The 26,133-nt window shown below is 48.1% G+C and overlaps 12 protein-coding genes across 12 annotated transcripts; 6 read left to right on the plus strand and 6 right to left on the minus strand.

Moving 5' to 3' along the window:
- Positions 1-99: 99 nt before the first annotated feature.
- ASPSYDRAFT_88225 (GTPase-activating protein BEM3) lies at positions 100-4,470 on the minus strand (the record flags this gene model as incomplete). Its single annotated transcript, XM_040851984.1, has 2 exons — positions 100-767; positions 831-4,470. 2 exons carry the CDS (start codon positions 4,468-4,470, stop codon positions 100-102), a joined length of 4,308 nt encoding a protein of 1,435 aa, XP_040703106.1.
- Positions 4,471-4,959: 489 nt separating this feature from the next.
- On the minus strand, positions 4,960-7,935 carry ASPSYDRAFT_850847 (mitochondrial distribution and morphology protein). Its single transcript, XM_040851466.1, has 3 exons — positions 6,678-7,935; positions 5,402-6,624; positions 4,960-5,347 (listed from the first exon to the last, which is right to left on the minus strand). The coding sequence occupies exons 1-3, from the start codon at positions 7,468-7,470 to the stop codon at positions 5,345-5,347; spliced, it is 2,019 nt and encodes a 672-aa protein (XP_040703107.1). The 5' UTR covers positions 7,471-7,935; the 3' UTR covers positions 4,960-5,344.
- ASPSYDRAFT_850940 (pre-rRNA-processing protein PNO1) lies at positions 7,645-8,806 on the plus strand. The gene is made up of 3 exons (XM_040851470.1): positions 7,645-7,896; positions 7,949-8,592; positions 8,649-8,806. Exons 1-3 carry the CDS (start codon positions 7,818-7,820, stop codon positions 8,703-8,705), a joined length of 780 nt encoding a protein of 259 aa, XP_040703108.1. The 5' UTR covers positions 7,645-7,817; the 3' UTR covers positions 8,706-8,806.
- A 100-nt stretch (positions 8,807-8,906) lies between these two features.
- Positions 8,907-9,744, minus strand: prs3 (proteasome core particle subunit beta 6; the record flags this gene model as incomplete). The annotated part of the gene is made up of 2 exons (XM_040851985.1): positions 8,907-9,594; positions 9,647-9,744. 2 exons carry the CDS (start codon positions 9,742-9,744, stop codon positions 8,907-8,909), a joined length of 786 nt encoding a protein of 261 aa, XP_040703109.1.
- A 545-nt stretch (positions 9,745-10,289) lies between these two features.
- pre4 (proteasome core particle subunit beta 7) lies at positions 10,290-12,388 on the plus strand (the record flags this gene model as incomplete). Its single annotated transcript, XM_040849288.1, has 5 exons — positions 10,290-10,335; positions 10,420-10,942; positions 11,477-11,522; positions 11,577-11,724; positions 11,784-12,388. 5 exons carry the CDS (start codon positions 10,290-10,292, stop codon positions 12,386-12,388), a joined length of 1,368 nt encoding a protein of 455 aa, XP_040703110.1.
- A 145-nt stretch (positions 12,389-12,533) lies between these two features.
- Positions 12,534-13,597, minus strand: ASPSYDRAFT_56915 (fumarylacetoacetate hydrolase family protein; the record flags this gene model as incomplete). Its single annotated transcript, XM_040849289.1, has 3 exons — positions 12,534-12,666; positions 12,731-13,452; positions 13,583-13,597. The coding sequence occupies 3 exons, from the start codon at positions 13,595-13,597 to the stop codon at positions 12,534-12,536; spliced, it is 870 nt and encodes a 289-aa protein (XP_040703111.1).
- A 329-nt stretch (positions 13,598-13,926) lies between these two features.
- ASPSYDRAFT_148507 (succinate dehydrogenase assembly factor 1) lies at positions 13,927-14,305 on the plus strand (the record flags this gene model as incomplete). Its single annotated transcript, XM_040841818.1, has 3 exons — positions 13,927-14,007; positions 14,098-14,129; positions 14,182-14,305. The coding sequence occupies 3 exons, from the start codon at positions 13,927-13,929 to the stop codon at positions 14,303-14,305; spliced, it is 237 nt and encodes a 78-aa protein (XP_040703112.1).
- Positions 14,306-14,943: 638 nt separating this feature from the next.
- On the plus strand, positions 14,944-16,039 carry ASPSYDRAFT_43630 (Hsp20/alpha crystallin family protein). The gene has a single exon (XM_040846696.1). It carries the CDS (start codon positions 15,224-15,226, stop codon positions 15,827-15,829), a length of 606 nt encoding a protein of 201 aa, XP_040703113.1. The 5' UTR covers positions 14,944-15,223; the 3' UTR covers positions 15,830-16,039.
- A 461-nt stretch (positions 16,040-16,500) lies between these two features.
- Positions 16,501-19,662, minus strand: ASPSYDRAFT_852158 (uncharacterized protein). Its single transcript, XM_040851490.1, has 2 exons — positions 19,581-19,662; positions 16,501-19,197 (listed from the first exon to the last, which is right to left on the minus strand). The coding sequence occupies exon 2, from the start codon at positions 19,160-19,162 to the stop codon at positions 16,865-16,867; it is 2,298 nt and encodes a 765-aa protein (XP_040703114.1). The 5' UTR covers positions 19,163-19,197; positions 19,581-19,662; the 3' UTR covers positions 16,501-16,864.
- Positions 19,663-20,921: 1,259 nt separating this feature from the next.
- On the plus strand, positions 20,922-21,833 carry ASPSYDRAFT_56919 (ATG3/ATG10 family protein; the record flags this gene model as incomplete). Its single annotated transcript, XM_040849290.1, has 4 exons — positions 20,922-21,077; positions 21,165-21,299; positions 21,363-21,575; positions 21,633-21,833. 4 exons carry the CDS (start codon positions 20,922-20,924, stop codon positions 21,831-21,833), a joined length of 705 nt encoding a protein of 234 aa, XP_040703115.1.
- A 78-nt stretch (positions 21,834-21,911) lies between these two features.
- Positions 21,912-22,585, minus strand: ASPSYDRAFT_30179 (U2 snRNP complex subunit MSL1; the record flags this gene model as incomplete). Its single annotated transcript, XM_040844749.1, has 3 exons — positions 21,912-22,190; positions 22,251-22,473; positions 22,521-22,585. The coding sequence occupies 3 exons, from the start codon at positions 22,583-22,585 to the stop codon at positions 21,912-21,914; spliced, it is 567 nt and encodes a 188-aa protein (XP_040703116.1).
- Positions 22,586-22,668: 83 nt separating this feature from the next.
- ASPSYDRAFT_199658 (uncharacterized protein) lies at positions 22,669-25,857 on the plus strand (the record flags this gene model as incomplete). The annotated part of the gene is made up of 5 exons (XM_040843770.1): positions 22,669-23,138; positions 23,191-23,777; positions 23,842-24,086; positions 24,254-24,305; positions 24,916-25,857. Exons 1-5 carry the CDS (start codon positions 22,916-22,918, stop codon positions 25,855-25,857), a joined length of 2,049 nt encoding a protein of 682 aa, XP_040703117.1. The 5' UTR covers positions 22,669-22,915.
- Between the last annotated feature and the right edge of the window lie 276 nt (positions 25,858-26,133).

A 26,133-nucleotide genomic window follows, 5' to 3' on the forward strand; every position in this document is an offset into this window, starting at 1 on the left:
GGAGAGGTTGACCTATTTGAAGAAATGATGGCAACATTAGCCGAAGGCCAATTGCCATGGTCGCCCTGGCTTATATTAAGGAACTCAAGCTACCAGATGTTAGTAGGTTGGCCTAAGTAGCGAGATGAACATAGTAGACACGTTCTTACCGAAATTATTATCGGAAGAAGGAGGCCGATCATCGTTATTGAAATCCATGAAGAGAATATTACTTTCTCTTCGCTTGGCCTTCGCATTGCGAGAATCGTCGGATTCCGGTCCTAGCATTCTGCTCACAGTCGCTGGGGTTTGGCCATGGGGATCCATCCTTCCCCGGGACATAGCTTCGTGGCTCGGCTGCATGGGAATGAAACCGGTATCGTTATGCAAACTGGTATCATCTGCGCGATCTCCTGGCCTGGGAAACGTCGTTTGATTGTGCGCGGGTGTGGGAATATCCGAGAACATTTGACGCCTAGGAGATCGGATATCCTCTGGTGTCAAAGAATGATCAGGGGCCAGCTCCACTGTATTCACGTTGAGCTCTGGTGTACCATCGAAGATATCTTCGAAGTCTGTGAGAAACATCGAGAAAACTGGCGCCGGTATATTCAGAGTGGGTGCGAAGACAATACCCACATTCCTGACAGTCATTTTGTTGACATCTGAGTTGTTGACAATGACGATCAAAAATTGGACCAATGCTCGCAGCAAGGCTAGGTTTGGCTTCGGAAGCCTGTGAACTAAGGAATTGAAAGCCGCAATCTTCTTCTGTTTCTCGTTGAAGTCTGCAGTGGACAATAGTATTAGCTCACTCCTAATCAATGTCCAATATCAAGTAATGTACTTACCAAGGACACGTAAGAATTCTATGTGCAAGTCGCGCGTGAGAACAGTGGACGGTAGCTCACGAAGATACTGTTTAAACAACGACGCTACAGCATGCACGTCGTAGTACTGATCACCAGCGAGGAAGTCGACATCTCCCTCAGTATTGAATCGCTCCCTCAGCGCCTTTACAACGACATTCGAACCGCTTAACCGAAAGATACCCTCCTCCAATTCCGCCCCCTTTGCCCTAAGATATTCAAGGCAGCGATAAACCACGGCGGGCAACTCAACATTAACGTCGAATGGCGCGCAATCTCGGACTGCCTCCGCCAAGGGAATTCCAAAAACTGGTTTGACGAGCTCTCTTTTTTCGCCGCCAGCTCCGTGAATTTGGATGGCAGGACCTTCGGAAACTGCTTGAAGTTGAGAAGCAAGATCAATTGACGACCTCGTGCGGAAACCCCAGATGCTACGCTTCTTCTCCTTGGTGCCAGTTGTAGTTTTGTTTCCCCAAGCTCCAGCGTCTTGGATCACAGCTCCGTTTGTAGGCGCAGAAATCATCTTCGATGATATCTGGCCATTATCGGACTGGCCGCTATCAGCTGGGTCGTGGAACGAACCTGTTGGGAACATGGGAGATCGCGGCGTTCGTGGATCAGATGGTAGGCCAATAACAGGTGGTTCGGCAGGAACGGCATCTTCGAAACTGAACCCCTGTACGGTATCAGAGTTATCCAGGTCCGGACTATCAGTGCCCTTGCTTCCTTTCCTACCACTGGTAGAGAACAACTTATTTCTCGAAGCGGTGTTCGCAGAGTTATTGGCAGCTGTCGGGGGTTGGCCACTGCTTGAAGACTCATTTTCCAACGGTTCTTCAACATATTCAAGGAGGGCCTCGACCCATGTATCTCTCTCATCATCGCTTTCAGCACATAAGACGTGGCGTACAAGGGCTGAAGAATCTTTCTTTTTGGGTTCTAATATAAGGAACGCATGGCGATATTGGTTGTCACAATCATCATCATCGGCCCGCGAAGAAGGGCTCTGATTCCCGGTTGGCTGTGACTGTTTCCCAATCTGAGCGTTGGGAATTTTGATAGTCCCAAGATGGGCACCTCCCGGGGCTTCAAAATATTTTAGCTCGGGGCCGTGCAAAACGAAGTACCGCGCTTTCCAGCCGCCAAAATTCTTCCCTCTTTTTGTTAGATAGCCCTCTTTTCTGGGCTTGCCATCTGGCCCGCGTACAATTTCAGAGCCTACGTAGTTGTTGCCTTTGAGCAAGCTCGTTTCATCATCTCGCGGCTCGATTGCATCAGAGGTAAGGAACTGGCATATGATTAATGCTGCTTTTTCATCCATAGGACTATCGAGGAGAGACTCAAAATATGAATTCAAAGCGGCTCGCCTTGCATCCACCTTGGCAGGAGAGTGTCCACCGAATATAGACCGGTCAGGCAGCTTCACTTGCAGATAAGTGAGTTGTCTTATCTGATGATCAAGTTGGGGTAGCGCAGCGATGACTTTTTCAACTCGCCAGAGTTCTGAATTTTCGGAGCGCGAGAAAACGCTCAAAGTGAAGACCGGTTCCTCGTCCAATGGTCTCGAGGTCATGTAGCTATTCCTGGACGGCCGTAGTCTTGACGATGAAACTTTAACCAGTATAAGAGGAAGCGCGTTTGGAGGTAAAAGAAGATTTGGATAGTCGTCTGACCTTAAACCCTGATAGATTCCGCTGAGCATCGATTTTGGGGACTGGGGGCTGTCAATCCTCACAGCCGCATCAATCGAGGGTACGGGCCGACCAAAGGGATCTATAGGGGGTTGGGCATGCATAGGAATGTTTGCTACGGCTTGGGTCCCGACGGGAGGTGGCGCTTGATATTTCCCAAGACGGGGTGATAATGCAAGCCCAGAGAGATTGTTACTCGATGGCATAGCGAAAGAAGAGAACGAGGCCGGCATCTCCCTTGGCATCCGGGGCATTGGAGACCCAAGAGGGCGGTCTTCAGGCCTCGGGCTAAGTGGAAGACCGGGGCTCTTTGGGCCACTCATGGCATGACGATCCACGAAAGAAGTTGGTACCCCACGAGGGCTCATGGTAGACGCCAAAACCTCTGGGGGTGCTACTTGGCGTACGCCTGACGTTGAATGGTCGGCAGCCACTGGAGTTTCGATAGCCCCCGAGGGGAGAGCTTGATTCTTCCCAAGAGCATCGACGCCCAGCCTTTCTTGTGACAATATTGTTTCGCGCTCTTTATCATCGTCGGCCCTCGTCTTCCTCCTCCCACGTTCTATTGGCGACTCTTCAACCGCGATAATATCCTCATACTCTGAGCCAGAGTCAGAAGTCTCACGTAGCACAGTAGCGCGCTCCGAGTGCCCTAGATTCAAAGGCGCAGGGGGCGGCTTTCGCGCAGGATTCGGCGATTTCTGACCCTTGTTTGTGCTAAATGTAGAGCCTGGGCTGACCAACGGGGGCGGGCTTGACGCTGACGTCTCTTGGATGGAGGCTAGCTGTTGAGAACTTTGAGATTCGAAGCGTAAATCGGGCTCTTCCGTAAGTAGCTCGGCTTCGATGAGCTGTTTCAAACTGGGGGAATTGTGAGGAGAGCCCTGGTTGCTGACGTTGTCGGTCTCTTGTGGTTTCCCCGCGTTCTCGCTGGCAACTGACGCTAGTGGCTGGCCGTTTGAAACACTTCCCGCCCCTGTAATAGAAGGCTGTGTGGTGTGAATTTCATTAGATGGGAGTGGAGGTGCTGCGACCTGGAGCTCTTTGACTTTCTTTCTGTACCGTTCCTTGTCCTTCAAAGCACGCTCCAGATCTTTATTCAACCCCATTATCAGGGTTCGTTGTTTATCGACGAGTTTCCATAGTTGGGAATTTTGCGAAGCTGCGTGATGTTTTTCCTTTAAAAGATGTATGATAACAGCGTCTGGTGACCCAGCCGCAGCTATTAAATTGTCAATATCGGCCTGGCTCACCAAGTTGGCATTGAATGCGGACTTGTGTGGTTGCGAAGCAGAGGAGAGAGACGATATTGCAGAGTCGATAGACGAGGTACGCGGCATAGCACGATGGCCTGGTCTTTCTCTATTGATTGACTGTAGAGAGCCGATTGGGGACATGATAGAAGGCGACATTGATTGGCTTGATTCGGCTGCATCAGAGTCTTTGCGAACCTTGTTGGTATCCTTCGTCTGCTCAGTCATTTTCCTATCATTCTGGCTGACTTCTCCGGCTGTTCGCTTTGTTAACGCGAGCGACGTGTTCGGCGGGATTGGACTGGTTCTCGAGGGAGGGGTGGGAAACGCGGCATGGGCTATTTCGCTAATAGTGGATAAATTTTCGAGCGGCGAGGTGGTCGTGGATGAGCTTGGTGATGCGGTTCTTTGGGATAAACTTGAATCGGTCCGCTGAGGTGACAGGGTTCGTGCGCTCGTATGCAGGGGAGAGGTTGTATGCTTGCGGGGGGCACCGACAGCGGAACCAGAACGGAGAGCCTGTGCGCCCGATCGTAGTGCTGAAAAATCGCCCGAGATAAGATCGTCTGCTGAACCTTGTCTCGAAAAAGACTGGTATTTGCCCGTCGTGGGAACAGCGAAGCTGGTATGCAAGGAGCTTGGGGCGTTGTCACTACCCTGTCGCTGAGCCTGCGACATGACTTGATCAGGAGTCCTTAAGCTCAATCCGACCAACATGGGGGGCGAGCCACACGGGGCCCGCTTGCACGTCGTTGGCGCTAGCCTTGAGACGGTTCGACAGACCGCTTCCACCAGTGCTTCAGGGGCAGCACGAGAAATACAGCGATAAAAGAAGCACCCCGAGAAATCGGAGGTACCTCGGTTTTGCGTCCTTGTTTCCCGTTCTTCTGGAACGACTGACCCAACGTTGAAGGAAAGGGGAACGGCAAAGAGGAAAGTTTGGGACAGCAAAGTTCAAGCGGGGAAGGGAGGAAGGAAAAATCATAAATAGGGATGATCTGTGTATAATTAAATAGGAAGATCCTCTAGCAGCCAGACGAGACCTTCAGTTCTGGCTCCAGACTTGCTGAGTATTCCAACTCACCCCGGGAGCAAAAAGCAGAATGTATATGCGAGTAGAACAGGGAATAATTTATTCATTTCATAGACCATTAACTAAATGCACAAGACTTGTTCTTGATATGATTTATAGTTTTAGACATTCTACTATGCAATAACGGTTACTCAGTGTATAATAACAGAATCTTTTTGCAGAATTTCCTATGCTTGTCCGTTTCTGGAGCCCTAAACTCACTCAATGAAGGGAAAGAGGGATGTCCTTTTTTTTTTTTTTTCTTCCCGCCCGTTTATATTAAAATGCCTTTATCCCAAAACGCCCAACAAGCCGATGCTACCCGTTAAATATACATGATGTACAAGGCTAAGCTATATTACCAGCCATCCCCATAAAGATCGCCTGCGCAGCCAATTGAAGGGACCAGAAGCCAACTTTCTTGAAGCGACGCTTACGTGCCTGCTCATCAACAACATCACGAGCAAATGCATCGTATACCTACTCGTATAGCGAATTAGTAACCCCAACTCAGACAAACACGGCGAGATAACTTACGGCTGCCGAAAGATCATCCATGAGGCCGCTATCATAGATGGTCCAGCTGCCATCAAAATCTCCCACTTTTTTCACCAAACGACAATTGACAGGAATGAAGGTGCGTCGCGAATTAATATAGGCAACAATGGGCCTGATCAGCGCGTTATTGATGTAGGAGAGATCTCGCGTAAATATTGGAACGACGGCTCTGACATTATTAAGATGTAGTCGCAGGTCTGTAACTAAGAAGCGCCTGTCGTCACTGACTCTGGCCTCATCCGGCTCATTTGACTCATGTAAGGTTGAGTCTTCGGTATATTGATTTGAAGTGACAGTGGCTTCTAGTCGGTCGTAAAGATCGGCCATCACCTTCGCGATGCTCTCATCATTGTCGGCAGGGAACATGATATCGGCAACAATGTCCACGGCCCCTTCGTGAATCCACCCAAAAGGGCCCTCTACACCGCGGTTAAGGTGATCGATGTTCAATGCATCGATTCGAATTCTGCTGTGTTTTTTCCAAGGAGTCGGTTTGCCGTCATCTTCTGCCCCGTTGTCGAGCTGCGCACCGGTGAAGCTATGCGTTTGGCGTGGATGAATTGTGAATAACGAGTTGTCGAATGAACCCGACATCATATTGGCTGATAAGAAGTCATAGAACAGCCACTGCTTCCTTAATTGGGGCAGGTCACAGGAGAATATACTCACGGAAAATGGTCTAAAGTTATTAGGCTGATAAACTGTCACAAGCAAATCGCTCATTTTAAACGAATCAATTTCAAAATCCCCCGGATTGTGTTCGTGACGATATGACTTGGGATCGAGAGAGTCGTCCGACCAATGGACCGATCTGCGATCAACCACCCCGCGTACCCCTTTCACTTCGACATCGCGAAGAAGCCCCTTACCATTTATCCACCTCCCGAATGATAGTGTTACATTCACCGTTTCTATTGAAACGTCAAATTGTGTGTAATTGATGTCTTCTTCCTCCTCTAATGGGCCGCGTTCTGTCAAATCGGTGGTAGCCTGGTCACTTAGGGCAGCGGCGGCGGCAGCTGCAGCGGTCTTCGAGGAGCCTTTGCTGACATGGCCAGTTCCTTGACCAGGTCGCCTCGATACAAAAACATTCTTGAAGGTTATCACGCCATCCCTCCACTTAGGGACGATGGCAGATTCGAACACCACTTTAACACCCGATGACTTGGTAAGGTAGTTACCAATCCACCCGGCCAGAGTTTCTATCGATTTTAGTATCGACAATAAGTAGGCAGCCAGTAGAATTCACACTTACCTTGAGCAAACACGGTATTTATCGCAATGATTAACAAGGAGAAGAAAGTTGTCGTTCCCAGAACAATCCAGACAACATGGCCCAGAAGGACCCAGGAGAAAAGCGCGGTTATTTCATCAAGGTTGAATGGACGGACACTTCGAATAGAAAACCACTTAAATCGTACCTTGAGTCTGGACCAGAAACCAGTTGCAGCGGCCAATAGCTCCTCTTTCGTTGGGCGATGGAGGTGCGACATATGTGGTAATCGTTTGATTAGATGCCGGTTCGACGGAGTGGTTTCGTGTTTATTCCAACGATTCATCGTTTTTGCGTCCGGTGCCTCCTTTTCATAGTCATTTTCAGCACCTTTCTCGTTTGGTTTGTTGCTAGCGTCGGTTCGTGTGCTTGTTTTCAAAGCGGTATCCTTTCTCGTTTGAAAGCCCCGTGTTTGTATATTATAGGATATAATATGCGGAAGTCGTCTATCAAATGGAAATTTCCTATGTGAGGAAATCTTTTCTGAAGTGATTGCGCAAGTTGCCCCAGTCTCTACTGCAGGAGAACTGGGAGAGACACCGAGGATAAGGAAGCTTCCGGAGGCGAACCGCCGTGTGATTTGTTTTGTCTTGCGGGGCGGTGCGGTTGAAAACCTTCTGGCATGTCTTTTGAAAACAAAATTGTAGACGGGTTCGGTTTGGGCGACTGTATCGGGGAAATATTGAGTGCGATTCACGCGCAATCCTCGTCCTAGAAACGGACTTGCCGTCTCCCAGAAGGTGGTGTACAGCTTGCGTCCGAAGATACCAGACATTCTCACTGTCACATGCTGTACATCCCGCTATAAAGCGGGAAATCTGGGGGATAACGCAGCAGAAAGGATAAACTAATAAAGTACAAAGTGCGCAGAAATAAGATGTAGTCGTGTGCTGCGACGAATGCCGACGCTGAAGCAAATTTAGCCCATGAAATCATCCCGCCTGCCCTGTTATCTGGGACTTGTTTGGCATGTTTGCAACTAAAATTTAAGCCTTCCGCACGAAAGTCCGTGCTTCTTTTCAACGCAAGGGAATTTCTTGCTGTCCTGCCAACTAGAAAGGCGAAACTAGGAAAGGAAATAGCCTGGAGTGAATTCGGATACTTCTGAATTTTTCAGACAATATGCCCGCCCCAACGGCACTCCGGGCGTCAGATGCTTCCACGGCCGAGACACCTTTTGCCCCTCTTCCTCTTACACAGGGTTCGTGCTCGATGGATTATTTGAACTGACCCCAGGACTAACAATGCTATAGAACAAGATGAGGAAGTCTTAATCGACGCTCAGGCTACAACGAATTTGAATGATGTTCTTGCTCCAGTGAACTCCACGGAGGATAGCGACATGCGTATCGATATGGAAGGCCGACCAATTTTTACACCTGCGAAAGATACCCCAACTGCATATCGGGTTGAGACACGGAAAGTTCCTGTTCCGCCACACAGAATGACACCATTGAAATCAAACTGGCCAAAAATTTACCCCCCGTTGGTTGAGCATCTCAAATTACAGGTGCGAATGAACATCAAAAATCGGGCGGTAGAGCTACGCACATCCAAGTTCACCACCGATACAGGGGCTCTACAGAAGGGCGAAGATTTTGTCAAGGCTTTCACACTTGGATTTGACATCGATGATGCTATCGCATTGCTGAGGTTGGATGACCTCTACATTCGCTCCTTCGAGATTCGAGATGTCAAGGCATCTTTGAATGGAGAGCATCTTAGCCGCGCAATCGGCCGCATTGCTGGTAAAGACGGGCGAACGAGGCATGCAATCGAGAATGCGAGCAGGACGAGAATTGTTATTGCTGATCAGAAGATTCACGTCTTGGGCCGTTTCCAGAACATCAATGCAGGCCAGGAGGCTATCGTTAGTCTCATTTTGGGTGCTCCTCCAGTAAGTGACCTGCGTATCCTTTCTTTATTTTAAGACTGCCTACTGACTTTTATTAGGGGAAAGTTTATGGTAATCTGCGTAAAGTGGCAGCGCGGATGAAGGAACGATTCTAATCATTTTTACTGTCATTTTGCTTTCAATTATGATATTGGCGTTATTGGTTGGCTGATATGAGAATTCCACATGATATATCTGATGACGAAAAGTTTCAAATTGGATTGCCGGATTCTGTCCATACAACACTCGAGGAGAAAATCTCGATTACGCTCATTGGCGAGATACCAGGTTATTACCAGGAGCTAGGTCTGAATTTTTTAGTCCTTCTTCAAAGGGTGGTAGACCTCCTCTATCCCGTTTTCCGTAACAACCAACATTTGTAGGCCATCTCCAACCTCAATGTGCCTTTCAACCGCGCTGGTAAATGCATCTCGAACAAGTTTTTCCACCGTTTCCCTGGACATTGGCTCGGGCTTTTTAGCCTCTAAGGCGTGTCCCTCTCCGCTTCCAGGGATATACTGATTCTTCAAGTTGACTTGATTGTCCAGGAATGGCATGATCAAACTAGAAGCAGCTCCTGCGGACCGGCACTGTTCTCTTTCATAAGAGCCTACCGGATCGTAACCGTATAGAGCTCCCTTACCCTCCTCATCTAGGCCAGCCAGGATAGCTTGGACATAATATGGGAAGAAGCGCTTTTGGTAGAGAATTGTTGACAGTCGCTGGGCACATGCCCGGACGCTCATAGGCTTCCCGTGTTGGTATTTGTACATCTTCACCACCGCATCGAGCCTCTCCTTGAGTGCGAGCCCGTCAGCAGCAAACCCCACTACCGACAGGATAATGTGAGCGCCTTTGCCGGTTTCATCCTCTCCTCCAATCTTAAACACCTTTGGGACGTAGCGTGAGTTGATATTGTATCCCGAAGTGGAGCGAGTGTCGCCAGCAAGGACGGCAAAATCCTTGCCTGTAATTCCTAGTACCGAGCCTCCGTTATCGGTGTACCTAACATAAATTAGTCCTGTGGGTAAAAGTATTAAATCTGTCAAAACCTTACGGGTAGAATGAGTGTTCCTTAGTTGCAGCACTTGTGGGTTGGGAGAACGAGTATCCGATAGAATCGTTGAGAGGGCTGGGCGCGATGAAACTTGTCATCTTGTAAAGCTTCGGATCGCAGAATATCAAACGTATTAGCTTTCGAAAACTAATTTGTGTCCTATTTGGTCTTGTGGGAAATATAAGAAGTGGTATGGAAGCAGTGTAGATGTTCAATGAAGCTCCTTCCAGTGACGCGCTGCTATAGCTGCCTCGTGCTTATGTAACATTCTTGATAGCAGGACAATTTTGAACATCATACTACCTCGATACTTCCAGTACAAGGCTTCGGGTCTACTACGCTCTATACATATCACTCATTGTTTTATTATATTTCTATAACGTTAGTCGGCTAGATTATCTCCAGTGCCCTCTAAATAAGTGATCACCCCAGAACAACTGGAGACCTGGCTAAGAAAGGCACTTGCTTGATTCAGACCCTCCGTGAATCACAATCCGCGTATCATGCTCGGCCTTGGAAACTATGAAAGCAGTAGTGAGGACGAATTTGAAAAGAAACCAGCATTTAACCCAAAAGTATGCACCTGGGATGACTGACTTCGACTTTGTGGATTGAAATAACGCTTACAACCCGTCAGCAACAAATGAGAGCATCAGAAGCTGAAAACTTAGAGACGCAACAAAATAAAAGTAAGCTATATTTACACCAAACCTGGTTGCCTCTGGGCTTATATTGTTTGATAGCTCAACATATATCGAAAGCCCAACCCGCAGTAGTACCGGAAACTACCTTCGACCGAGAACCTAGCGGACCTGTACTTGGGCCGATGCATGAGGAACTCGAGAATCGACAAGCAGTCGAAGAGCTGTCATCGACATCTCGTACGTTTATTCATGACTTAACCCTGCCACCAGTTCCAAACCTGGATATACCACCGTCACCCCCAGGTTCGCCAAATCCCTCGGCAAATGCGAAGTTTGCGCATTTCCTGTCATTGAAGAGACAAGATGTTCACTTCAATGACAAGCTAGCGGGCTCAGCTTCTCTCAAGAACCCAAGCTTATTGAGGAAGTTAATGGAGCATGCCGGTATAGATTATCAAGCGCAATACTCCAGTTCCTTGCCACCTGACTTATGGAATATATCAAAATTGCCAAGTTGGGGCTATAAGGAAGAACTGTTGAGGGCGCAAAAAGAACACAACGCCAAGGCAGAGGAGGGCAGGATGAGGGGGCAAAGGAACATGGTTGAATTTGTGCCAGGTTCAAGTCGACCAGATCCTGCCTCGCGTTCCAGGTAGAGACCACGCTAATGATAATCTGGAAACACCCCTGGTTCCTAATAATTTGCTGCTTTATATACCCTTCGATTCTGGCGTTAATGCCTCAGATTCTAGTGATGAGGGTTTATTAAAAAATAAAGCCTTCACTTAGGACTTGACTACATGAGAGAAATAAACCTACATAACAAAAATTTCAATTGAAATTAGCCCAACATCGACTCTTTTGTTATTGGAAAAATCCCCTGGAATATAAAAGTGTGACAATGGTGTGCAGGAGTTCTAGGACTGTGTTCTTCTGTCTGTACCTAATACCGTGAACTAACGTAGTCTACTCCGTAATGGTCGGTCGATTGGGTTCACCGCCTGGCGCGATACCTAGACTGGCCCACGTAACTGAGCTCCGTCAGCTCCACGACTGCCTAAGCTAGTGTCTATCTCATCAGCCTTTGTGCTTCATGATACAAGTTTCCCTCATAAATAATCTCCCAGCTCCTTTGAAAGCGCTTAGTAGCTGGTCCTCCTTATACCTATCCAGCATCAACTCCAAGCACGTTTACTACCACCATGGATCACTTTCCTGGAACCTGGGGTCGGGTAAGAGTCCCATCGCCCAGCCGTTGATTGTTTTTATTCTGACTTTGTGGTCAGCCCAGGGACGATGTCTACGGAACATACGATTCATCCTACCTCCAGACCACTGGTCCTAAAACTCACACCCAATCGCCAGCTGTCACTGGAACGTCAGTTCTAGCTGTCAAATTCAACGGAGGCGTTGCTATTGCTGCTGATAACCTAGGTACAATTCTCCATTTCACTTTCGTCTCGTGGCCATTTCCTAACGTTGGAACTATGCAGCATCATATGGATCCCTCGCCCGTTTTACCGACGTCAAGCGTCTTCGCGTATTCAGCGATTCCGCTGTAGTTGGGTTTAGCGGCGACGTTTCAGACATGCAGTACATCGACCGTCTTTTAGAGTCTATCGATATCAAGGAAAATTACTCGGCGCATGGCAACCAGCTCAACGCTAAAAATCTCCACACATATCTGTCCAAAGTCTTCTACAAGCGACGCTCCGAGTTTAACCCTTTGTGGAACCATATTCTTGTGGCTGGATTCGATTCAGACAAGAAGCCCTTCTTGAGCTCTGCCGATTTACTTGGTACTACATTCTCGGCTCCGCATCTTGCGACCGGCTTCGGTGCCCATCTGGCCATTCCCATTTTGCGCAGATTGTTCCCAGAGGATAGACCCATTGAAGAGATCAGCAAAGAGGAAGCCGTATCAGCTCTAAAGGACTGTCTCAAAGTTTTGTGGTATCGTGATGCGCGAAGTATGGACAAGTATTCATTGGCTCTGATTACACAGGATGGGGTTGAGGTGCACGAGGATCAGCAGATCGAGGCTCAAAGCTGGGCGTTTGCTGAAAGCATTAAGGGATACGGTGCTCAGACTGTTTAATTTTGTCAATCCGGGGTTCCGAAGATCATAATAGAACGAAACTCAGGCCTCTTCTATTACCAACCCAGATCCCATGACTTAAGACTTTATAATATACTTGAATGATCGGAAATTCCACGGTATAAGTTAATTTAGACCACTCGCACTAGAGTCTCGCAGAGGGTTTGTCAAAAACTACTTTATTGACGCAGGAGCCCACTCCCTCAAGGGAAACTTCAACTTTGTCGTTATCTCTCAACCAAAGCGCAGGCTTTCTGCCCATACCAACTCCTTGAGGGCTAAAAGACATCATGTAAATTTGAAGACCTAAGTTTTCTTGGGAAGGGGGGAAGTCCGACTTACGTTCCAGTGAAGATCAGATCACCCGGCAACAGTGTAGTGCCTTGAGACAGAAAAGAAACTGTCCGTGCGACGTTAAATATCATATCTTTGGTTGACGACGACTGAACCTCACGGCCGTTCAACTTGGTTGAAATTTTCAGGGCATTGGGATCCCGAATCAACTCTGAGGACACAATACCTGGTCCAAAAGGCGCCCAACCATCGAAACCCTTCCCAAGTCCCCATTGACCACCGCCACGCTTAATTTGCCAATCGCGATGGGAGACATCATTGCCAACGGCATAGCCAAGAACATAATCCAACGCCTTGTTCTCAGGAACCTCCTTGGCCTCTTTCCCAATCACAATGACAAGTTCACATTCGTAATCCAACCCTTCACCTTCCTGTGCCATGGTAGAAATAGGAATATCATCGGTTGGACCAGCGATAGAGGTAACAGGCTTGTAGAAGAGAACGGGGTACTTAGGGATGGGAAGGTTTGATTCCCTTGCGTGTTGTTCGTAGTTCAGACCAAGACAGCGGACAGTTTTGATGTCTTTTCTTGCTAGTGGTGACAGAAGTAGTTTCACTTCGGCAATTTGGTCGGTGACGTGATGCTGTCCGAAGATATCACCAGTGATGACTCTTGCCTTGGTAGCTGCGGCAATGTCACTGACGCCGGCAGGAAGAGTGGCATCACCGTAGTAAATGTGGCCATCTTTGGCCAGGAAACGAATAAGACGCTGCATGGAAACCATTATCAGCTCGGAATCCAACTTCTAAACTTATCTGCTCCACTAGCTACTGGAAAGCAAGCAATTTGTACGCATTGCTAGTGTCGATACAAAACCCGGGCGGTTTGGGGGAACGTACCGAGAAAGAGGGCATTTTAAATGGAGAGATTGATGGTGCAGACAACTACAATCCACGTATGGTATTCACCTGGTGTTAAGTTTCTGTTTCTGAAATTATGCAGTTGTTTGTTGGGAAATGACAAAGAAGAAGGGAGCTGCGTTTATATCACTAAAACTCTCGCGTCCAGTCTTCGAACCCCAGACACTCGGCCGGGAAACGCGATAAGCAACCCCAGCTCTTCGGATCGGCGGAGGTCGGGTTCGAGCTTCGGAGAACGTCAACCATCCCGCGGCCTCCTCTCATTGTTTTCGTCAGTCCCTCAGTAACAAATGCCACAATAACTGTTCCCTAAACATACTAGGATGGCACGACTCTCTGGTCTCCAGAGGGAAGTTCTGTCCCTCTATCGCAAATGCCTTCGTGAAATCCGAAAGAAGCCTGTTGTGAGTAGCTCGTCTGCGTTTACTTTCCCGGAGCTCGGGAAACTGCTGCCAGTGCATATTGCTAATTTGTTGCTTCTTTTTATTGGTCAGGAATCAAGAAACAACTTCAAATCCTTTGCACGGTATGTGCGGCTCGAAGGCGAAGATGGTCTTCCTCCACTCATGACTCGGTAGAACGGAATTTGAAAAACACATGGCTATCAACAAGAAAGACTTCGGCGCGATCGAATATCTCCTCCGAAAAGGCTCAAGGCAACTCGAGATATACTCATCGTCCGGAATTCGAAATATTCGATAAAAATATCTGCGCGCCCATGGGCGGCATTAGGCACCCTCCGGACTCCGAACACCTAGTGATACACGCTGCTACATCTTGGTATTCCTCAATGATCAGAGCTTAGTAATAACGAGCTTTTATGCATCTAGGTGGGCTCTATGTTGCCTCAGGCAAGGAAAGTTGGCTGCAAGTGGATTATATCGAGCGAAGCACTCGCTCGGAGTACCTTGGCCGCCAAATCACCAGCTTTGCTTAAGCAATTGGCGCTCTTGCCAGCTGTGCGACAGGATTCAATGATGCTTGCGTGTGCAGCATGAACGAGTCCACACCACCATTTTGCGCTTGGGAAACTAGGTAAGGGAGCTGGGAAAGTAAACTAACAGCGCAATCTATCATCGCTGTATGGGAATTGAGAGTTCGTGTATACCACTGTACACAATAAACATATGTGAAATATAAATAAAAGCTGTTCTATCGTTGTTATATAAGCGGGCCCCTTACATACACAGTAATTTCGTCAAATATCCATGCATTTGGGATTGAGAAGATCTTAGGTATACTTCTTGGTATGTCTGTGAGTCACGTGACCAAATTATTACCGAGTCCGGAGAAGCTTCGCGCAGCTTCGCGTTCATTCTTTTCTTATCTAGATCGTTCAGCAAAGATCTCGCCGAATCTCGAGAGCCTCAATAATCAACGCTGAACAGCACTGGAACCTCCTTGCAAATTCTCTGTAAGCAGTTGTAGACCTGCTGGCTCTTTCTAGAAAACAGCATATCATGTATATAAGAAGGCGTCAGGCCCACGTCAAATTGGTTTCTCATCAAGATTTCAATCTATCAAGCTTCAATATCCAATTTCTCTTGTGAGCAAAACATCTCGCTACAGGAAACCCTTCCGCGATATAATCAGGCAACGATCAAAAACTCAGCACGTACAATGGCTTTCTTTCCTCGCTACTGCTCGGGCGACTTTGCTCCCTTGTTCCAGCTGCTCGACGACTACGACGTGCACCAATCTACTCGTCGGCCAAACAAAAAGGTCACAAGCGTTCCAAATTTTACACCAAAATTCGACGTCTATGAGCTGGACGATCGCTACTATCTGGATGGGGAGCTTCCCGGCGTCGAGCAGAACGATGTCGACATTGAATTTTCCGACCCCCAAACCCTAGTCATCAAAGGCCGCTCCCAAAGGAATTACCACAGGGAGAAACAAACCGTATCTGATGACGGGTCCGAGACCTCCTCAGTCAAATCACATCAACCTACCGTCGAAGACTGGGATGAAATGACTGACGCCACACCCACCACCGAACCAACTCCGGCGCCCACCGCAGAGGAGAATAATGCGGAGAAGAGCAGTCCTGAACCATGTTCTAAGTTCTGGGCCTCTGAGCGCTCTGTCGGCGAGTTCCACCGAGCCTTTGCCTTCCCGACTAGAGTAGACCAAGACTCCGTCAAGGCCAGCTTGAAAAATGGCATCCTCTCTGTGGTGCTTCCTAAGGAGGCGGCCCCTCAGCTCAAGAAGGTCCGCGTGCAATAGACGGCCTCAATAGTGTATGCCAACACGCGAAATTTGTATAGACTGTGACTTCATTGAGAGACGCCTGGCGCCTCGACTTGTATTGCGACACTGTATAAGTCAGGCTGTTTCGGTTGTTTTTTCCGCACTTTTTGCTGGACTTGCTTCATCATTGGATGGGTATAGGATTAGGGTTGCATGGTGGATATAGGACTGCATGGGTTAGCTTTTTTTTTTTATTTTGTACTTTCACGACATATATAATAACGCTAGGAATCTTAAACATCATAATATTAAAATCAATAATCTGGGTTGCCTTAATTGACATTTCCCTACTTAGTAGTGACTACGGAGTACTAGATTAGAAGTAACATGTATATCGGAATGGCCGCCCGCACAGGCAGCATGCTGACCGTCTGGAGACGCACAGAGTAGTAATTAAGTATTACTCAGGTTCTTACTTCCGCCGCGAGCCCATGCAGTCAGCCCCAAGAATGTTACCAGCATCCGCTGTAGTGCAATATTCCTGGGCGTATAGGGATATGGTGAATTTGAATATAAATAACCACTATAAACACGCATATATGCTTCATGATGCGTCATGACTATGGACACAATATTCTATCACTGCCCAACTCTTCAAACTCGTTTTCGGCAGCCGCCTCGGCTATTCTGACCATTACATCCTGTACATTCTGCGTTGTTCCTTCTAAAAAAATGTCACCGCCAGGATTGGATTCGAAAAAAAAAAGAAAAGGTTAAATTGCAATACAAAGCATACGAAGCCGATTCAATTCAATTTTAAACTTTTCGACCCGGTTGTCGGGTATATATAGTGATATATATGTTTATAAATAAAATTGCACCCCAAAGAGACAGTAGGTAAGAAAAGACCGTAGCATCATCTTGAAGAGAAACAAACTCTAGCAGGGACTCCAAAAAGAGGGTATACCCAGTAACACGCCAGACAACCATGAAAGACAATTACTCCGGCAGAATTTCATTGAAACCAAAGGAGGGATCGGAAATCGAAACGAATGAATATACAACAAGAAATCATGCGTGGAAGTCAGCAAAGTACGAAGACTGTTGCCCAGACAGCCCAGGGTATTGATGCGCGACGGTCCGGCTGCGCGCCCGGCCTCGTGGTGGCTCCGTGGCATACTCATTGTTCGGTTGTTTCGCGGCAGGAGAGGAAAGAAAGTTGTTCCTAGCCACAGGAAGCCATATGTCGGAATTGACACCACCGCCGTGTCGTTGATGCTGTCGGGTCGCAATAGCTGCGATGGATTTTCGTTGAGAGCCATGTTCGGATCTAGTCCGGTATCTGTGCGTAGGGCAGTGGTGCCCATCATGCATGTCGAGATGGTTTGCGCTGTGACGACCAAAGCTTGCACCCTGATCTGCACCGTTTTGAGAAAAACGGCCTATTTGAGAGGTAGGGAGAGTGAAGTATGGATATGATGCGCCTCCCAAACGACAGGTCCAACAAAACGATTTGTCGACCTGTCCAATTCCGGGATCACAGCTCCCTAGTATAGTTGGCGGGAGCATACTAGAAGTCGTAGATTCAAGGTTGTGGGCACAGTACAACGGGAGACGGACGGCGTCAATCGAAGCCTTTGGGAGTGGGAGAGACAGACCCCTCATTCGACCGTTCACCTGAATCTGCGGCTGGTCTCGTTGTATCCTAGAAACACTCATTGGTCGCTCACAGAAATCTGGTCGACAACTGAGTTTATCCTGTAACATAGGGTGATGGTTCACTGGATTCTGGATGTCGGTTTTCGAGGGCGTATTCGCATCGCGTGATTCAATGTCTCTATTGCTGTCCCCCAAAGCGAATTTCCTAAACCCAGGAGAGCGCCTCAAAGATGCATGTGAATCTATGGAGGTTCTGTGAGAGGTTGCAGAACTGTAGCCACTATCCATCTTTCTGTGGGAGCTTGCGTGACTGCTATAACTGAGATGTCGTTCTGGCACCTTCTCTGAAACCGAAGTTGATACCCTGTCCTTCTCAGAAATATATATACCCTCATCTTCAGCTTCACGAAATACCGCCCTGCGGTATGGTATGTCAGATGTTGGTGACTCATCGAACGAGAAAGGGCTAATAGGAAAGTCGAGACCGTGTCTTGCTGCGGGAGCAGGGGGAATGTTTAACGTAGTAGCCGGCACATCGTTCCTTCCGGAGGTGACTTGGCAACCGGTCATGGCAACGCCATCTTTTCCTACTTCCCAAGGAAGGTCGTCCATAACGTGGTCGGGGTCCCCGCCGTTGTTGAAAACCGGAGGGCAGTTCTTGACGTATAATTCCAATCCGTCTGACGACGTTTGTCGCGACATACAGCTATCCTTCTCGACTGAGTTTAGAAGATCCGTGGACTTCATAGTTTCAGAAATAGCCTCCGGAGTTGGACCACTTGTGTGACCAAGCCGTGTTCGGTCACTAGGACATGGCGAGGCGGAACCGTTAACGACACGTAAAGACCCTAATTTGAGGGCTCCTAGGTGGGTGTACCCGAAGTCGCTTGGTGTAGGTGGCCGTAATTGAGACAATGGCTCGAAATCATTGTAAATGATTCCCTCACGGGCTATAAAAGCTGGCTCGGTAGGTGTAAAGGGCGTAGTATGAGGAGCGGATGGAGCAATTCCATTTTGACACTGTCCAGAGAAGAATTTGGGGGGTATACCTTTGGTTGCTTTCCTTGTGGCAACCCCAGGCCGTATGAGTAACGAACGCCGGCGAATTGGAAGGGAATCCTGGTTATCAACCCTCGAGTGGGAGTTTATAGATGTAAACTTATCAAGGGTGCGCCGCTGGACACCGTTCCTGGGGTTTTGGGGTGGAGAATGAACCGAATACGACCTTTTTGGCTGTCCCATTAGCGGGGATTGAGGGTTGCTTTGGAGGGTTGTCGGTTGAAATGTGGCAATTTCAGATGGATGAAATGAAGTTCGTTCATACACCGAACCTCTCCTGTTCGGGTCTTGGCCTGAAGATGCAGCCGATTGCGACCATATGTCGGCTGAGCTATGGGCATTTCGCCCAGCGATAGGGCGTCCATTCGGATTCCATGTCGTTGCGCGTCGCACTGGCGTAGAGGAAACCGAGTGTGATCGCGGATTGGGCGAGACGGCGTCCTTGGGGTCCTTGGGGCTGATTGGAACGGAAACACCCGTCCAAGGGTTTTGCCATAGAGTCGGGGTGGATGGAAGAGAAAGAGCCTGGTCAAGCTGCCGCGACGAGAGCGGGTCGGGACAGACTGGAGAAGCTTGATTCTGTGGTGGCTTTGAGAGTCGATTTGAGCGTCGGCGCTTGTCTTTACTTTGAAGCGAGAAAGAGCTTCCCATGGCTCGCAAGAAAAAACGGAAAAAACAAACAACACCTGGAATTGTTGGGATTAGCTTCCTCTCGAACAAACTAAACAGGCAACACAAAGGCGACAGGGGTCTCAATGTCCGTATCGAAGGATTGAGAACAACCTCTGGGCTGCAAGGCTTCGATAGTGATTCAATTTTGAGTCGGTCAGACCATATGTGGGATATATATGCCAAATTCGGAATAGACAGGTCAGAGCGGGTGATAACGCCATTCCCATACAATTCGAGGTTTGAAATTTCTTGAAACTATCTGTTCCTTTTCCATTCTCTAACTCTGTATTCACGATGGAGTGGGTGTGTATAGATGTTGATGTTGCGGTGCGCTGATAACTGACGATCTTACCTGATGGAGTTTGGAAAACAAAGGCAAGAAAGAAAAAATACTTACTGGACGTAAAAGACAACAATTTTAGGTATTGGTATAAGATATTTCAATAAAGGGTGAGTGATAATAAAAATGAGTATAGACAGGGCCCGGCGGACCGGTACTGTACACACAGGATGGCCGAGTCGAGAAAGGCAAAAATAAAGATATATATGANGAAAGTAAGCTCTCGTTAAGCAAACGAGCACCTGGAAGGCACGTAAGGGGATCAAGATACATAAAAGAGTAGGGTGATTTGACACGATGCCATGATGGATGCAACTAACACACAACAATGACGAATGCGTTCGTCAATGGCAACCGCGAAACGGAATCGGCGCCAGAAGATGACGAGATCGGCAGTGAGTGGTCGGGAAAACATTGTTGATGATGCGGAGGGAGGATGTGGATGGCAAAACAACAACCTCATGCAGCTGGCTCTGTACAGAGTGTCAGAGAATGTGTCATTTCCGGTCGCGGACATCCACCGGAGCCTACCCAAGCAGTGCATTGAGGGTGCCCAGGATCATACATAGCCAATACCTAGGTCTAGATATCAAGAAATACCAGGGAATTGAATCTGCGCTCGTTTGGCGGCGTCTTCTTGCCAGCATGGGCGGGACTAAGAGGAGACTGTCCGCCGTCCATTATCTCAGTTGAAGGTTTGATTGGGATCTGCCCAGAAAACAAGATAGAGTATCGAGCCTGTCGGCTGTAAGGTCAGGATCCATTCTGATACATGAGACGTCGGATAAAGTCTGGATGAACGCTTCGATACTCCAATTCTCCAGCCTTCAAAGTTCAAGGTTACAGATGCACATCTCGACTGTCGGGTAGTAGTCGAGGGGCCGTGGGTAGGTGTGGATCTGGCAGACTTCCCCGCTCTTCAACTTCCAAACCCAACCAGCTGTTTTCATACAACATCTTGATGTTTTATTTTTTTTTTTTATTTTTATTCTTATTTTTATTTTTTTTAAATAAGGAAAAGGACACCGAGCCACTGGCCCACTACTGTGTCGAACAGAAGCTGTGAAGGATCAACGAAACGTCGAGAAAGCGCTAAGCGTTTGATCTTCGATCTCTGCCTTGGTCCATGCTGTCTTAGGTTAGACAGCTTTTCCGCATTCGGCTCGCACCCGGAGTGGCGGGGATCAGCTGCCGCGTCTTCCTACATAGTACAGACGATAGCTTCTGCAAACAAACCCAAGCCTCTCCTCGACAGCAGCCTTCGTCGCCGAGAACGTGTGCTCGACACCGGACAGAGTCGGTGTGGATTGGAGAGGCGTTCTGCAACCCAAAAACTTTGTCTCCTGCCGGTCGCCTTCGCTTGGTGGCTGTACCGTACACCGCGCCTTTACCAGTCGAATGGCCGGGGGCTCTCACTCCTCGGAACAAGGCGCATTGTTATCGTCTTTCCCATTTCTCTCGGGTGCTGAGTTCGAGGCCGCCTGCAATGCTTTTTTGAATCGTGTTCACGTGGCAGGTATATTCACAGCGGGATGGTCTTCAATTCAATTACAGGTAATTTGATCTAGCATTTCTGCCTACTTCCGTCCTTGCTTGTCCGCTCGCCACATTGATTATTACTTCTCAAGGCTAACATTCCAGGAAATTGGCCCAATCCTTAAAATTTCCCAGGATGTTGATATTGCCTGCAACCCCCTATGGGATGATGCTCGAACAAGGCCAGCGGACTGTGAAGATGCTCAAGAGTCACAACTGGAAGCGTGGGAGGACGACCCTGTTTGTCAAAAGAAACAATTTTTCTTTCATTATTTCCTGGCACCATCTGACAGGTATAAACAGGACGCTCTTATTCGTACACACAAGATATCCGAGAGACTGCAGGTAGATTATGATATCTTTGTCTCACCTATTTATCAAGTGCCCGTGCTGTATTTTATTCTCCGGCGAGCAGACAAACCGCTAGGTATAGATGGAGTCTACGAATATCTGGTCCCAGACCAGTACAAAAGGAATATCCAAGGCGTGGGTATCGTGGGTGGTATTAGCTCCGGCGTACGTGCCAATAACCTTGACACTAGAACGCGTGACTCACATATCCATATATCGTAGTATCATCCAGTATCCGGAACACCAGCGTTTTTTGTGCACCCTTGCAACACTGCGGACGCCATGAGGGACATCGCAAGCGGACATGACATCAACCCCGAGACATATCTCATTATTTGGTTCGGGTTGGTAGGTAATAGTGTTCGCCTTCATTTGCCAAGTGGGCTCTTTGCGATGGCGGGTATCCCAGAACCCAGCAAGTAAATATAGCCGGGCAAAACAGACAGTCTCTGAAGGTTATCTTTGTCACTATTTTTCCATATTTCCTCCAGCACGACTATATTAATCCTCATCCGATGAAGCTTCCATCGGTACATCACTATCCTCGTCCATTGGCGCTTCTCCGTCGCTTTCTTCTTCGCGAGGTCGTTTAATACCTTGAGCTGTGCCATTGGGCTCACGGGAGGGGTTTGGCGGCAAAGACCCAGGAGGCCCACTAAAAATTGACTTCTGAAGATCCGTCGACACATTAGAAGTCTGGTCGGGAGCGGATACCGGTATATTGTAAGTTCCGCGAAGCCTGGCGATAACGTCGGATGTTCCCTTGGCATAAACGATTTTCTACGTACGTCAGTTATCAGCTTGAACCACCAATACACTATGAAATAGCGAACGACGAACCATTGGCTTGCCGAAGAACTCAAAACCCTGAAGCGCACGTATGGCTTGTGTGCTTGCTTGAACATCTTTGAAGACAATATGAGCCTGGCCGCGCATCTTCTCGGTTTTCATAGCCACAATGTCGAGAATAGTGCCGTAGGTGGAAAAAAGAGTATATAGCGAGAGTCGGAGGTCATGTTTTCGAAGCTTGTCTGGGAGATTGGTACAATATAACCTTGATAACCTTTAGTGCTGATACGTGTTACATCCTTGGGTATAGAAACAACTTACGTTTGATTCGGAAGACCAGCAGGTGGTTTTGCTGGGGTCCGCACCGGAGCTTCTTTTGTAGCCATCACCGACGATTTATTGTGTTCTGAGGCACTAATGAAATAAGGATCAAGAAAAACAGTGTCTTGTGCCTAATTGTAGCCGTTTCCCTCCTTAAACCCCAATATAATGAAGGTCGGGTTTGCGCGAACACGGCTCAATGTGAAGGTAATGTTGAAGGACCGGCATCAGAATGAGTAAATCACGTGAGCCACGGGTATTATATAATCAACCCGTCCGTGGTCCGCATTGTAGACCCCAATCCCAATATGGAGCCCCCCACTTCTGGGTACGTATCCAGCTCAACCTTCGACAATCCACGACAGTAGAGAGCTCCTCCTGTCGTTATTCAAACAATGGCTACTCCCGAAGCCCATCATCTTTTTCACAGCTCGATCGCCGATCATTCCTTCTCGTCCGACAAGTCGATCCTCGCTGTTGCTCGAGAGAACAATGTGGAGCTTTACCAAAAGGCAGGCAGCAAGTTCTCCCTGACTGATGAGCTGAAGGGCCACGAAAAGACTGTTACTAGTGTCGATATTGCGCCCAACTCAGGTCGTATTGTAACCTGCTCGCAAGGTATGGCATCGTGGTTTAATTCAACGATTGCAGCTAATTGATGTGGCTTTAGACCGCAACGCCTATGTTTGGGAACGGACCCCCGCCGGATGGAAACCAACACTGGTGCTACTTCGGATCAATAGGGCCGCAACTTTTGTGCGCTGGTCGCCGTCTGAACAAAAATTTGCCGTCGGGTCTGGTGCCCGCGTGATCGCAGTATGCTACTTTGAAGAGGAGAACGATTGGTGGATCTCCAAACACCTCAAAAAGCCGATTCGGAGTACCATCACCACTCTTGCCTGGCATCCAAACTCTGTTCTCCTTGCTGCAGGATCGACGGACTCTCATGCGAGAGTACTCTCGAGTTTCATCAAGGGGGTTGATACTCGACCGGAGCCGAGTGCTTGGGGAGAACGCCTTCCATTTAATACCATCTGTGGCGAGTTCCTGAACGATTCGGCGGGATGGATCCAAGGCGTTTCTTTCTCTCCTAGTGGGGACGTGCTTGCGTTTACAGGGCATGATAGCAGTGTCACCATTGTGTATCCAAGTGCCCCAGAACAACCTCCTCGCGCTATGTTGAATATCTCGACGCGTCTTCTCCCGTTCAATAGTTTGGTCTGGAATGGAGAGAATGAGATTATTGCCGCTGGCCATGTAAGTCCTCCCAGTAATCACTTCTGTCATTGAGTGGCACGGAGAATCTAACGTGAAAATGTAGGATTGTGAGCCGTATCGTTTGCGTGGAGACGAAAACGGATGGCAGTTGGAAGGAAGTATCGAGAACAAGGCAGGCGCCGGCGCTGGTAGTGTCCGCGAAGAGTCCGCACTCAACATGTTCCGTCAAATGGACTTGAAGGGACAAACACAAGCCGACACACAGCTCAAGACGGTTCACCAGAACACCATCAACACCATCAGAGTTTACGAAGATGCCAATGGCTCTGTGCGCAAACTTAGCAGTAAGTGACCTGTCTACGGCTTACATTCGTGTATATGTATAAACTAATTTTGATCCAGCGAGTGGGGTTGATGGCCGTTTTGTGATCTGGACCATCTGAGCCATTGCTTCGCTAAATGGGATGTCCAGCCTCGATACGAGCTGGAACAGTGAGTTAATACTATTGTAGAAGAATAAATTATTCATTCTTTGATAAGTCAAGTACAAATATGCACGGATCATCCGTCAGGCTTATGGCATACTACGCGTCGTACAACTACCAGAGTTAGACTCAGCTAAAATGATCCGGTGATGTCACCTAAGGTACCGTGGTAATCCGGATGTATCTCCCAGAATAGGGAAAGCGCTGTATCTTGGCGCTACCCCAGCTTTACCAACGTCACGTTCACAGATCTTCAGGCTGGCCCCGCAGATCAGTATCGAGCAATCTCTTTTCCTGATGTATAATACTTCGAAACACCGCCTCGGTGAGGATGACTAGACATATGGTCCTGCATTATGATGAGTTTGTTTTTTGACAGTCTGTCCCTCGCGCTTATCGTTGTCATCACACAACTATGCCGGCTTTTAAATGCTCACGTGATACCATTTGAGGCTACGGAGAGTCTGAAGGATAATGGGTCTGATCGACGAGTCTCCCCAGATCTCTTCGACTCGCTAGGAGAGCTGGCTCGCGTTGTTGATATTGCCTACTGCATCGGGACCACTGGGGTCCAGAAACCGTTCCAATGTCTCAGTCATTGTCGGGACCTCAAGGGCTTTGAGCTAGTGGATGTACGCGTCGCTCTGAACTCAATTTGTCCTGTTAAAATCAACTAACAACAGGAAACTCAGGCATGGCATACGGGCCCATTACTGTTTGACTCTTGCGGCTATATCGCCCTTTCGCATCCTCCTTCACCCAAACGAATCATTGTTGCTTTCCGTGGTACATACTCAATTCCAAACGCCATCGCCGACCTTTCTGCCTTTCCTCAAGAATATGTACCATTTACCGGAGAAAACAATACGGACGGCGACACACCCAGATGCACAGACTGTTTTGTACACTTAGGTTTTATGAACGAGTGGCAATCAACCCGCACGGCGATCCTAGACGCCATCTCCGCAGCAAGAGACCAGTACCCGGATTACACACTGACTTTAGTAGGCCACTCCCTTGGTGGCGCTGTTGCCGCTCTCGCGGGGATGGAAATGCAGCTGCGCGGATGGGACCCTGTCGTGACGACATTTGGGGAGCCCAGGGTGGGGAACAAGGCGTTTGTGGAGTATCTGGATACAGTCTTCCATCTCAAATCCGACAACGCTAGAGATTGGAAATTCCGCCGTGTGACTCACGTGAATGACCCCGTACCTCTAGTGCCGCTTAATGAATGGGGCTATGAGATGCACAGCGGGGAGATTTACATCTCCCGAGTTGGGCTTCCGTTTTCTGTTGACGATGTTAAGTATTGCAAAGGAAGATCTGACCAAGAGTGCATCTCTGGTGCAGAGGGGTTAGAGGCCAGTGTATCATCACATCATGAACATGACATTGATTTCCTCGAGTCCAACGCAGAACAGCAAGTTCTTTTAAGCTCATCCGTGTTGGACGAAGTCGATGAAAGCGGAGACGAAGAAATCCCTCTGGAACCTGAACTTCAAATCAAATCTCACCTTCCGTGGAATTTACTCCCACCTAGGTTCCGAATGTGGGAGCTGTTCTACTCTCACCGTGATTACTTCCTTCGTCTGGGCCTTTGCGTTCCAGGTGGTGACCCGTCAGGGAGATGGTAGCATGCTACGTGTTTTTCCTTTCTTATGACAATAATAAGTCGCTTTATTTATTTATTTATTTATTTATTTATTTATTTTTCTTCTTTTCTATTGTTATAGCGTTGGGCTCACCACTTCCTGAAACCTAGGATATAAACTTCAGTGTGCTATTCAGGAGGCTGTTACAGACTATCTAAATTATTCGAACTTGATAAAAGAAATGCAAAGTGGAACGGCCAACGCTAACTCATTTACAGACAACGCGTAAAGTGTATGCATGTTAATAGGGATTCAGTA

This window comes from Aspergillus sydowii (genome assembly GCF_001890705.1).
Source record: "Aspergillus sydowii CBS 593.65 unplaced genomic scaffold ASPSYscaffold_4, whole genome shotgun sequence".
NCBI lineage: Eukaryota > Fungi > Ascomycota > Eurotiomycetes > Eurotiales > Aspergillaceae > Aspergillus > Aspergillus sydowii.

Excerpts from the sequence above, each read along its gene's own strand:
- ASPSYDRAFT_850847 (XM_040851466.1), bottom strand. The coding sequence starts at position 7,470 with ATGTCTGGTATCTTCGGACGCAAGCTGTACACCACCTTCTGGGAGACG. Across the intron at positions 6,625-6,677 it reads AAATACCGTGTTTGCTCAAG|AAACTCTGGCCGGGTGGATT; the intron begins GTAAGTGTGAAT and ends TAAAATCGATAG.
- ASPSYDRAFT_850940 (XM_040851470.1), top strand. The coding sequence starts at position 7,818 with ATGCCCGCCCCAACGGCACTCCGGGCGTCAGATGCTTCCACGGCCGAG. Across the intron at positions 7,897-7,948 it reads CCCTCTTCCTCTTACACAGG|AACAAGATGAGGAAGTCTTA; the intron begins GTTCGTGCTCGA and ends ACAATGCTATAG. Across the intron at positions 8,593-8,648 it reads TCATTTTGGGTGCTCCTCCA|GGGAAAGTTTATGGTAATCT; the intron begins GTAAGTGACCTG and ends GACTTTTATTAG.
- ASPSYDRAFT_43630 (XM_040846696.1), top strand. The coding sequence starts at position 15,224 with ATGGCTTTCTTTCCTCGCTACTGCTCGGGCGACTTTGCTCCCTTGTTC.
- ASPSYDRAFT_852158 (XM_040851490.1), bottom strand. The coding sequence starts at position 19,162 with ATGGGAAGCTCTTTCTCGCTTCAAAGTAAAGACAAGCGCCGACGCTCA.